The following is a 13,030-nucleotide window of genomic DNA, read 5'->3' on the forward strand; positions in this document are numbered from 1 at the left end:
CTCAGGAGCAGGCAAAAGACAAACTTGGGTTTATATGTCTTAATATACTATATTCTGTTTTAATAATAAAACCTCTCTGCAATAGCAGGGTATCAGTGATGCATCCATCTGGTTGAAAAGCTACGGGTAATGAAAGTATGAGAACCTTGAGTCGAGAATGTTTTTAAATGTGTTCAAGGTCAAATCGTGAACTGAACAAACGTAAAACTTATTTGATAAAAAAAACTGATATGAGGTAAAATTGTGGTGTACCCTTACCATGTGAAATCCTAATGACATTTTTCAAACGTATAATGCACTGTGATCCTCCCTTATCTGACATCATTATGATGTCTTTCCATCTTCTTTTATTTTGTCCCTTTCTCTCGTTTGATCGGCCCTCTCCCTTATCTTACCTGCGGAGCGTCTGTGAGTTGGAGCCCCTGCTGCTGCTGCTGCTCATCATGGCTTTGTAGTACTGGTGCTGCTGGTTCTTGGAGAGGCGGGACAGCGTGTTGCCCTCCCCTAAAGCGAGCAGCTGGTCCTGGGAGCGGACGCGGCGCGGCGGCCTGTCGAAGGAGGAGCTGGTGTAGTGCGTCTGGGCGGGCAGCGGGTACGGGTTGGGGGTGGAGGCCGGGATGTGGAGGCGGGGCCGGGAGCCGTGGAGAGGCAGCGTGCCCCGAGAAGAACCCAGCGTATACTCGCCTCCGAAGGGCAGGTGGTGCTGCGAGGAGTAGAAGGAGGGCGGGCCGTTGTTGGAGCGACGCTTGGAGTTGTAGTAGCTCGAGTACTCGTCAAGTTCTTTCTCTGGATCAGCAAAAAATAAAGAAATGTAAATAGGACTGCAACCAAAGATGATTATTGATACAAAATTCAATTCAATGATTTTCTTTTTTTTTTTTAAATGTTTTATCCAATTAAATGTTGAATCTCTGCAAACTATTTCAGACGTATGGCTTTAGCGGAAAGTTGTGTTTAAAAATATGATGCATGACAAAGGTCTATGACCAAAGTGCATTTTCAGGATTTTCTTTCATCTGCGTTCCAGATATTCTTAAAATGCATCTTAAAATGTCATAATATTTAAGCTGGAACTAGGGCATATTTATCGTTTGTGAATAATCAAACTCATTTAATGCCAATGACGAAAGAATAAAATGTCAATATTTGATTTATATTCATGTTGTGTTCATGGAATTGTTGATGTTGACATTGAAATGTTTTTTCTGAGCTTAATCAAATGTAACCCTATACATCTACAAATCCATGACAAAGCTCTATCTGCTGATGAATATCCTCGGATATAATGTAGGATCAATGGAAAAAGAACAGAGGTAGAAAATAAATATCAATGAAAACAAAAGACGGATGAAGAAAGGTGAAAGAAGGGTAAAAAGTAAGTAAGTCATGCGAAAGACAATGAGATGTCAATGATGATGAATGTAAAAGAGAGCAAATGGAAAATCAATTGTGTGATGAGCGAGGAAGGTATAACACGCAGACAGAGAGGAGAGAAGAATACCAAAGAGAAAAGGATGAGGTGAAAGAGGTGTGAAAAAGATATGAAATTGAGGTGACTGAGTCAGAGGAGCACAGGAAGTGAAGACAGAAATGATAAGGGTGGATCATGCAAAAGGAGACTGTATATTGCATGAGGCATAAAAGAACAAAGGTAAAGGAGCCCGAGAAAAGACAGACGGTATAAAAAGGTAAGAAAAGTATGATGGGGAAGAGTGACATAAGTGACGTGATAACAAAGGAAAGGACACAAAGTAAAGAGAGAAGACAGACACGTTGCTGAGCTTCATTAATAGTGAAATACAGTCTCTGTGCTTTCTGCTCTTTAGCCTGAGATCGCTTTCATCTTCAAAGCATTTCCATGGAAGCAGCTCCCCAAGAGCCAATCTAAACCTGACCTTTCACCAGCCACCTCTGTCCCTCTTCCTCCCCTTGTCTTTCTCTCTCCCTCCTTTTCTCTCTCCTTCTGTTTCTTCCTTTGTCCTTTCCACTTCTTTGGTTTCCTTCATTTTCAACTCTGTTTCTCCTTTCTTCCATGGCTCTGGAAGTGTACCCTTCTCTTACTGTTTGTTTCATGTCCTCTCCCTCTCGGTGTGTACTCTCCTCCTATAAGGCAATATTATCTCGAGGCTTCTCCCTCGCTGCCAATGGCAGACAAAGAAGCCTTTATCAGTGTGCTCTGTGTGGGGAACTACAGCAGAAAGGAGCAGGTTTCATAGAATGCCTGGCAAGAGCCGGTGCTCTTTGTATCACAATGACAACATTTCAGTTTGAAGAGGAGTTCCACCGATGCTGACGTACAGGATGTTTTTCTGAACAAGCACATGTAAACAGTTCTGCTTTGCTTTCACCGTCACTGATTGATTCAGGGCAACAGGGATTCAGAACAATCTGGTTTACAGTTTTCCATTGAAGCAATCAGTGTTTGGTAGCTCTACTCTGAAATAAAATGACGTCCTCCTATGTTCGCTTGTTTTATCCAACTAGCAGTCTGACATGCAACGTATTTTGTCTGTTCTGAACTGCCCTAATGAAAACCCTACAGTCACAGGTGAGACGCGATAATTGTTAAATGGCTATATAACGGTGCACATATAGAATTATTCTCATGTTTACGGTGTTAAAAGAATGTTGGTACCGAGTCGAAACCTCAAGGTCTGTAAAGTGATAGAAATGCACTTTAACTACGCTGCTGGACTTTGCACTAGTGTACATATTCTTACTATAATATGATTCATCATTAATCACTTTGCATTCTCTACTGTTCACTAGTCTTACCATATCTGACTTACTGTGCTGAAATCTGGGGCAATAACTACAAAAGTTCTATACATGCAGTATCTATTCTACAAAAAAAAGCCATACGAATCATTCACAATGCCAAATATCTTGATCGCACTAACGAATTATTCCTGCAGTCAAAATTGTTAAAATGTACAGACCTGGTAGAATTCCAAACGGCACAAATCATGTTTAAGGCAAATAATAATGTTTTACCAGGAAACATCCAAAAAGTATTCACTCAACGAGTGGGGGGGATATAGTTCAAGGAGACAATTTCAATTCGAAATTCATAGGGTCCGTACAACCAGAAGAACTTTTTGTATCTCAGCCTGTGGAGTGAGACTATGGAACAGTGTGAATGTGGAGCTAAAGCCATGTCCAGACATTCACCAGTTCAAGAGGAAATACAGAGAAATTAGAGGTACAGGGATGGGGAAGGTGTTTGACTATATGTATGTGTATGTGTATATGTGTGTATGTGTGAGTATGTAGGTGTGTATATGTATATGTGCATATATGTATATATGTGTATGTATGTATGTATGTATGTATGTATGTGTGTATGTAAATCAACAGGTAAAGCAGATTAATAATAATAATAATAATAATTAATAATAATGATAATTATTGCAGATTATAAATAAATCATTTAGGGACAAGGGGGTGAGATTAAATAAGTTATACTTCTTCTCACTCCTTTTCGAACACTAGATGTGGGACTGTTTATGTTGCTAATGCTGTTGTTGTAAATGTCATTTTTTGTTTTGATTTCTCTTACATGACTATGCACTGCAACATTTGTTTTGTTTTGTAATTATTTATTTTACTGGTTCGAAATAAAACAAATGTATAAAAAAAAGAAAAGAAGAAATGTATCAATCTTCATCCGTTTACAAGTCACTGTTATTTTGTACATAATGACTGTTGTGCCTTTATGTATTTGTTCCTTATTGTTGGCTTTTAAAGTGGGAATTTGTATGTGTCTATGTTTGATTATGTAGGTATGTTTAGATATTTTAACTTGTATTCTTCTGGATTGGGAGAAATAGCATTTCGATCTCCCTCTCTGTATCTTACACACAGAAGATTACTTTGGACTTTGAGAAGTGCATCAGAAGTAAAAAATGAAAAAAAAGTTTTTTTTTAATTTTTTATTAATTTTTTTAAATTTTAATTTTTTTTCTTTGGATGGAATGAATACATATGTGACCTGCTCTATCGAAATCAGTCGCATTGACCCGAAGACACATTTTGAGTTGTATACACTGTTGGAAAGAGGAGATTCCTAGCTTTCTAATGATATCAGGATTGTTTTGTACTCCAAATATTAAGCAAAATATGTCACATTATATAATGACTGTCACAGAGTCATCATTTTGAGAAAAAGGCCTTCAAAGTTTCCTCTTCTCTGGAATCCATCAATCTGATTGATTATTAGCGGAGCAAATGATCAAAATAGTCCGGAGGGAAAATATTTCCGTTTGGATTACTGGTCTGGGGGAAGCTCGCGAGTGTGTGAGTGTGTGTGTGTGTATGTGTGTGTGTTTGTGTATTTTTGCGTTTGTGTGTATTGTGTTTGTTTCCCGGGGAAAACACTCACGAGAAACACCGGCTGTTGTTATGCTTGCCGTGACGTTAAGTTACTCCGTTCTCCGCTTGTAAATATGCCGCTACAAGCTTCATAGTTGTATTTATCATCTAAATTTGCCGAAACAAGTTTAATATTCTGAAAGCCAAGACTTTGTTTAATTGAAATCAGATGAAAACAAACTGTGACCCTGCCGTGTTATCTATGATTACTTATGCCTTACATTCATAATTTCAGCCGGAGGGAGGGGGGGCTGCGCTATGGAACAGCAGATTGCGATTGAGAGGTGCCTGTCATCTTCTCTTTACAAGCTTCACAAATGTATTTATCGTGTGATTTTGGAAATAAAAGTTTCATATTCTGAAAGCCAAGACTTTGTTTATTTAAAATCAAACAAAACACCCGAACCCCGAAAAAATAGTTTTTTACGCAAATCCACGTTTATTATGAAATGAGCCGTTGCGACATCCGACTGATTTCGATAGAGCGGGTCACATATGGTGATAATTCAATGTAATACATCATTTTTATAGTCTGGTACCTGAAAAAGGTCAAATGGCACTGATGGAACCAGATGTACCCAAATGTGCCGAAAGCTTATTCCGCCTGGAACTTTTTTTTGCTAAACCTCTCTAAAAAGGTCAAATTTAACTTGTTTTGCCTCAATCTTGATACAGGGTACTTATTATATGTTATAGTTTGGATTCCTAAAGCTTTTAGTCTACCATCCCATCATTCAAGGGTGGTTTTCACTATGAGTAATGTTTTTTCTTTAGGCGGAGGTAAGAATTTACCTTTTTTTACTATGTTCCATCTGAATTTACTCTGACTGAGAAAAATCTATATTGATTCTGACACTTCTACATCCAACTCACAGATGTAACCTTGCTTTGATAAAAGAAATTATTCATATAACCCTTTTAGAAGTGAAGTTGTAGTCATTTGTTTTGGGCATGTCATTTTCGAGCCTGAAACCTGAAAAACAGGCTCGGGGCTTAACAGGTTAAACGTGCAGGCTGCAATGAGAAATCAGTTTGTATAGAAGTCTAAAAATGAACCGTACTATTGACCTGATTTAATATCCCTAGTTTCAAGTCTTTTTCAATACAGCATTATGTTTATTTTGTAAATCCCATTTAGAGTAAAAAAGACTATAAAAGCAGGGTGTTTTTTAGGGCGGGGCTACCTTGCAATTGACACAACGTTGCCTCTGACCTTTTGACGTGCAACCAATCAGATGACAGCTACATGAAGCTGCGCAAGCTAGCAGAGAACCATAGAAACTAAACTTAAGTCGCTCTTTCCACGTCAAGGCTCTGCGTCCAACCTTGCAGTGAGCAAAGAGAAAACAGAGTACCCTGAATGCATCTTAATAGTAAGTGCACTAGGACAATAATACAATTCCTGTTGATGTACTGACCCCCCACAACCATCTTAAATATATAAGACTGACTTCTAACTATCAAGGAAAAGGCAGTATGCAATCTGGCTTCTTCCCCTTAAAAAGAAGGAGAGATGTCAGAAAAACAGAAAATGGAAAAAACAAGGAGATGAATGAAAGAAAGAGCATCTGTTTCCATGTTCTGCAAAACAAAAAATCATGACGTAGTCGGAGATGATCTGAACAATAAAAAGCTGCAGGACAGCTGCGATGAATGCGACAGAGATGCAGTTTCACTAAGAGACGATGAAGGAAGCGGAGTGACCTCTCAAGGTCTGATGTGTAACGAGCAGAAGCCTTTGCCGCACAGCTTCCGGTGGTTTCTCTCTTTGATTGAATGGAAATAATAAAAAAAGACTCATCTGGACTTTCACCTCATTATTGCTTCCACTACCTCGCATAGCTACATCGCGTGCAGACACACACACACACACACACACACACACACACACGCCACCCCCCCCCCGTAGTAACCATCCATCACTCAGCCTGCAGAGGCGACTCCCCTCCCCCTGCAGTCTCCAGCCATCGCAGGGCGAGAGAGGTAAAGACAGACGCTGCCTCTCAAACGTCGCTTTCTCCCCTTCGCATTCGCCAAGCCCCTGCAGACCGGCAGCCAACGCCCCTCCCCCTATCTCCACATCTCACTCCAATCCTTCCTTCTTTCTCCTCTGCTTGTCTCTCCATTCTTCTCCTTCTGCTCAGTCGACCTCTCTGCATCTCTATCTTCACAAATCTCTTTTTTCCCCATTTCTTCCTGCTGTGTCCTTATTTGGCCAATCAGCTCCTTCACTGCCTCTCTGGTCCTTTCTCTTCTGGTCAACCAACCATTTCTCCTCTTTACCCCTTTGTTTCCATTTCCCCAATGCCTCTTTCCTCTGCCCCTCCCTTCCTCCTCTCTCTCTATCCATTTTCCTCTCCTAATTCTCTCAGTCTGCTCCAATCCTTCTATTCATTCCTGTCTTTCTGTTACACTTTGCTTTCCTGCAATGACTACTTGGCAGAAACAGCGTACACATTTGGATTACACCGAGATGAATATTGCAGGGATTGTGTGGGTTTTCTGCACCTGAGAAAGCAGATGTCCTTTCGTAACCTTACGTTATGTGAAAGTAACTAACCCGGCCACAGAAAGAGGAATACCTGGTCGGAATAGCTTGAGAATAACCTGCTCATTGTTAAGTAGCAGATGTGTTTACCAGGCATGCAGGGCCTAATGAAGGTGATATCAGGTTGCATTATGGGAAGTGTACGATATAGTGATTGTGGAGCCTGACCCTTACATGGGATTACAAGTCATATCTCATCTTCTGATGTTTAAAATGTGTTCATGTGGAAGTACAACACCAGATATCTTGTGTACACCTTAAAAGAAACACTCCAGAGAACATCCATCTCTGTTATCAATAATGGATTCCTATCAAGAAGAAACCTTTTCCTTGGCAAAAGGAAATATATGACTAACATCCCCTGCTCATTGCTCTGGATCTCTACCAGAAAAAGCATGTTTATGTCTATGTTTTACACGGTGCAGATTGTTCAATCACAGTCCTGAGCCCCCCCCCTAGGCTCACCCAGCCTCTTCAGCGAGCTGTAGCGGCTGATCTCGGGTTTCATGGCGGCCTCATAGGACGGCGGCAGCTGGGCGAGGTTGTGGAAGGAGTGGGAGAAGGACGGGTGGCTGCTGTTGTGCCTCATGCTCCCTCCCATGCTGCTGCCGCCCCTGTCGGGACCTTTACCACTACCTGACAGCAGGGAGGGTCCGGAGGAGAGCTGGGAGGTGTTGTTCATACGGGCCCCACGCTCTGGACGGAGGGGAAGGACAATGAGGAGGAGAGGGGAAGTCAAAAGGAAAAGGAAGCAAGAGATTGGAGATCAGGAGAGGAAAAGAAAAAGGAGCAGAAAAAGGGAAAATAGAGGAGGTTAGGATAAAAGGGACACAAAGGAAAGAGGAAGAGAAAATACAAAGAAATAGAAAGAAGGAAATTCATATAAAAGGAGTAGAAATGGACAAAAGCAGAAGAAAGAGAAAAAAATATACGAGCTGTGATCAGTAAACACAGGAAGACTCTCGGAGCTCCATGGCGACCATCTATAAATAATAACTCTGTACTGTTCATCTGAGGCTCCAACACAAACATATCAGCAACATGTAAATACATTAAATACAGTGAGAGCGCCAGGGGAGAATCTACATACACACATTCACATTTATGCAAAGTGCAAAAGCAGCACATGGATCGATACACATACAAATGATTTGTCTTATGTAAGATTGGCAGAATGCGGGAGGGGGGGGGGCAGGGGGGGGGCGTCTGTTTTGCAACACGTATATCAGTTACCTCATACGAGTACATACATATCTTCCCAAACAGACAGCACTTTAATGACCCAACATGTAGGAGCACGCACAGTGACCTCACATGTGTAGGTGCTGCACATTAAAAAGGGAACAATGAGCTAAAGGGAACATGTGAAGCCCACAAAAACATGCTGCCCATTGTTGGATCATCTTCAACCACTGAAGAGATTTACACAAAGAGAACAGGAGGAGCTTATTAACGGCTGGGTGACAGCAGCTGATATAAAGAAAAAAGTTTCAAAATGTGATAATATAAAAAGCAGCAATAAAAGATTACGCAACTCAGAAAAAAAAGTTTTAAAATGTGATAATATAAAGCAGCAATAAAAAGGTTGCGTAACTCTGGAAAATTGCCCATTTGCTGTTGTTTCCTGCCTTTGAGATACAATCAATGTCCAGTCCATTCAGGGTGGTAATGGTTATGAGCTGCGATCTTGTTAAGATTACTGCAGGACATATACTGCTCATTGACCATTGACAGTAATGGCCAATAACGGCCAATAATGTCCGTGTTAAGCGTCACCCAGGGAACACACACCACATTGACTTCTGTACCGTGAATGTTACACACACGGTGGGGAGGAAAAGCAATGCTAGCTGTGAGATCATACGCTTTAGATATTGTGAAGCAAAGAAAAGCATAAACTGTTGAGCTAAATGTGCTTTTTGTGTGTCATGATACGGAATTAGCCTGGTTGTTTCCAAGAGTGCCAGGTAATTGTTTTTTTTTTTTTGTTTTTTTTGGAACACCTACGTTTGGCTGGCAGCGAGGTTTGATAATGGTGTCATGGAAAGATGAACTCCTCTCAATGTGCTGCACAGTATCTGACTCAGAGAGAAGAAGCTCTTGTGTCCTCCCAGGAGGCTGTTAACATTATCTAACACAGGAAGAGACACTAAAAAAAAAAAAGCAAGGACCAGTAATGGATTGAAGGTCTATGATCTAACATTTAAAACTAAAAATATCAAGAATGAATTGGAGAATGAGTGAACTAGAACGGCCCTGTTTATGGACACAACAAAGAGTGACGTTTCTTTTAGAAAACCAACAATAGAGTTTAAACAACCTTGTTTATGAATTGTATACATTGTAGGAGTGAGTTATAAGGAAGTCTTTGTCAAAATCGTAATATAGCCTCCTAATATCTCTAATTGTAGCGGGGGCAATATTCGGTATGGGCGAAATGCAGATTATTTATTTCAGTAAAAGTAGAAATACTATAGTGTAAAAATACTCAGTTACAAGTAAAAAAGTATTAGCATTCATTTAATAATTTAAGTACCAAAAGTTAAAGTACTCGTTATGCAACATTTCAAGCACCAGATAGTTTTAATTATTTCAATAACTTCATACACTACTGAGTTGCTTACCCTATAAAAATACATTATACTGTGTGTTGAATTTTATTTTGTATTAAAAAACGAAATCTGCAAATAGACTAGTTCGTAAATATGTCAAATAAATGTAGTAGAGTAAAAGTATCATAAAGTAGTATCATAAAGTAGCATAATGTGAAAATACTCAAGTCAAATTCGATAACTTCAATTTTGTACTGAAGTAGAGCACTGAGTAAATGTGCTTGATAACATTACACCACTGGCGAAATGTGATAGAGCCTTGGTGACTTTCTCGCTACATTTAGCAACTTTTAAAACCATCTCGGCATTGCCAACACATCAGGGCTTATTCAGAGCATCAGGGAAAAAGTGGTAAATATATTCTTCCAGTATATTACTTTGTAATTCTTGTTCAGTAGGTTTAAAGCCAATATAATATTATACACTTATATTTCATTGTGTACGGATACTGATTTATTATAAGTTTGGTTTGAATGAATAGCCAGTTTAAGAAAGATAATCAATAGCTGAATCATTTATGTAAGAAATACTTTAGAGTTTGTTTATATGTATTATTATATAAGAGATAGTAACCATTAGCAACTGAAGGATATAAAACACACTAAAAGCACAGTTTAAACTTAGCTTTTACTTATCTGTATAGTTGGTTATATTCTTTACTGTTGCCTACTCGTGTAATTCATCCCTTGAGGGACGCATGTAGGTGTAATGGTTTGGAATAATTGGCACGGAAACAACTTTAAAAATTCAGTGCAAAATCATATTTCCACGGCAACCTTATCCAGTGTTCAGGGGCAGCCATGAAAAATGCATCAGATTAGCCTTCACAAACAATGACTTGTGTTTATTTTCTGAGTACAACCACGACATCCTTCTTTCGGGAGATAAATCACTCGTGCTAGCATTGCTTTTTTGTTTTCTTGGTGCAAAGCCTGGGAAAACAGACTCAGGTAAAGTGCAGTGGCCTTGCTTAAGCCATGACCTCTGGAGAAATGCAGTGTCAGCTTAAAGCACGGTCGCATCACTGCTACACAGGAGAAGGAGTTGAAGAAGGAGAAAAGGAAGAAAAGGAAAAAGAACAAGAAGTAGCAAAAGAAGTAGAAGAAGAAGAAGAGGCGAAGTCCCTCCCCTTCTGGAGTTTTTGACCCTGCTTAAACGATGTCATGAATTACAAATATGTTTGTCCAAATAAAATATATTTTGCTAGTAAAGAAATTAGCAGTTTGTTGGCGATTACTTTCTCAGTGCCTGTGTGTTTTGTAACAGGGTGTAATCACATCAGCAACAGGTCTTGCTCATTCTTTTGCATACCAGCTGATACACAACACCAAGAGTCCATAGATAAAACACTATGGTATAATAGTATTTACTGATTTATGTTATCAGTTAAACAGTTCAAAGAAAACAATTAAGATGTCAAAGTTGAATAAAAGGCGAATAGCCTGAGCCAGAGTCGTTGCTAACTTCAGGGCTAGCAAAAGCTGGTGCGAAAACCTTCCTAAAGAGAGAAAGTTACGACGTAAAACTTTTGAGAGTGTAGTCCTTATCAAGAATTTTCAGTCTTATACTTCAACAAGAAAATGAAACCTTTCTTGAAGTGAAAAACACATATAAATGGACAAACTATGTGTGACTCATTGCACAATTCAAGCAGGATCACAAAACTATTGTTTCGTGCTGTAAACTAACTTTCTGAAATCAGGGATACATCAGAAGGGGGGGGACTCCGCCTCTCTATTTGGAAGCAGACTCTTGGTGGTAAGTGGGTCGTGGTGGAGGGGGGGGGGGCAGGCTTGCATTAAGCAGAGAGCAGGCCAGACAACTTTGAGCTCACACTCTGGTGAAAGATGTGTCACGTTCAACACAACCACACGTATATGTTTGAAAAGCGGTGTTGAGAGTGGCACAGCTGTTTTTTAAGAGTGCGGGACAACAGGCCGTCATAGCAACAACAAGACAGACAGACAGTGTGGCAGTGAAGCCGTGGAGAGGGGGGGCGGGGGGGGGGGGGCAGCTCGTCGCCGCCCGTGCTTCTGACCACGAGGCTTACCGATGGTGGCCGTGTGTTTGGGGCTGGAGGCAGACCCCTGCTGGTTAAAATGGTGGTGCAAGTTCCCAGCTGCAAAGAGAGAGAGCCAACAAACTGATGGACAACCAAACCACTCCTGAGACACAGAGCCGTGTGTCGAGTAAGCACATGTGTCAGTAGAGAGAGAGAGGACAGAGAGGGACAGAAAGAGAGAGACAGACAGTCCCTCCAGGGATGGATCTTTTTATGGTCGTACTTTATTGACACAAATCCGCAGTGAACTCAATCAAACTGTGGATCAGCATGTCTATTCATATCTTCAGCAACTCCAGAGAGGCAGGAGACAAAAGGCAAGGTTATATTCTACAAATGCTCAATGGGTTGATCTGACTATATTTTTGTTTGCAAAAAACAAAACCTACAATCAAGTATTATGTGTGAAAATGCAGGTTTTTAATATGCTAATGTTAAAGTAAATCCATAAAAGATTTTTTTATAAAATATGGACTTTGTTTAAACTATGTGTCCAGCGTCTTTGATAAGTAATAAGAGAAGTTGTAAAAAGAAAAATAATAGCATATCTTTATTTACACCACATTTTCCTTGATATGAATTTCTCATTATTAAAACCTTAAAAAAAATCCCCAAAATACAACTCAGCAGATCCTGGAGAGACTGAGAGAGCTTGTGTTGAGAGAGGCGAGAGACAGTGGCAGCAGTAAAGAGAGAAATGTGTTTGGACTGTCATTGTGCGACTTTTTACAATACAAGAAAGCAAACGCGTTCACCAACACTGATTTTCATCACTCGTCTTTGTCTCATCAGAAACGACACAAAGCTGTGGGCAGCCTGAGGTGCACATGGATCACAGAATGAAAAAGAATGTCCACTGACAGAGCCATCATTACCTCAGTGAGAAGTGCCCACACTGTTTTACAGTAAATATCACTTGATTAAGCTGAGAAAATATAAATACTGTGAGAAAGACAGGAAAGCCCACACATCAGAAAATGTTAAGCATTTAAATGCATAAAACGTTTTGGACACAAACATTTTTCACTGTTAAACAAAGTCAGTGAATATATGTAAGGCCCTCGGGGTCATCTTTTAAACTAGATCAGCTAAACATCCAGTTTTGCAGTTTTTTTACCCCCAAACACAAATGAGGAGAGTTTCTTTGAATTTAAAGGGGCCCTATTATGCTCATATTCAGGTTCATATTAGTATAGTGTGCCTCTAGTGTGACATGTCTCCATGCTTTAATGTTCAAAAAGCTCTTTATTTTCTCATACTGCCTGTGCTGCAGCACCTCTTTTCACCCTCTGTCTGAAACCAGAGCCCAGTCTGCTCTGATTGGTTAGGCAGGGAGAGAAACTCCCTCTGGAGGAAACACAACCTTTGCAGACCATTGACATGCACAAAAACCTATATAATACACTACAGGAAAGTGTTAACCCCAAAAAGCATTAT

General features: G+C 40.0%; 1 protein-coding gene across 3 annotated transcripts in view; it reads right to left on the bottom strand.

The window, feature by feature from the left end:
• shisa7b (shisa family member 7) overlaps positions 1-13,030 on the bottom strand; it is a 43,246-nt gene that overhangs the window by 4,642 nt on the left and 25,574 nt on the right. The window contains exons 6-8 of one of the 3 annotated variants that reach the window (XM_034125224.1): positions 11,582-11,650; positions 7,385-7,615; positions 396-786 (exon numbers count right to left, since the gene is read on the bottom strand). In XM_034125224.1, the coding sequence (XP_033981115.1) occupies positions 396-786; positions 7,385-7,615; positions 11,582-11,650 (691 nt within the window). The remainder of the gene's footprint in view (positions 1-395; positions 787-7,384; positions 7,616-11,581; positions 11,651-13,030) is intronic. The other 2 variants (XM_034125225.1, XM_034125226.1) reach the window with 2 other exon arrangements.

Source organism: Trematomus bernacchii, unplaced genomic scaffold (assembly GCF_902827165.1).
Source record: "Trematomus bernacchii unplaced genomic scaffold, fTreBer1.1, whole genome shotgun sequence".
Classification (NCBI taxonomy): Eukaryota; Metazoa; Chordata; class Actinopteri; order Perciformes; family Nototheniidae; genus Trematomus; species Trematomus bernacchii.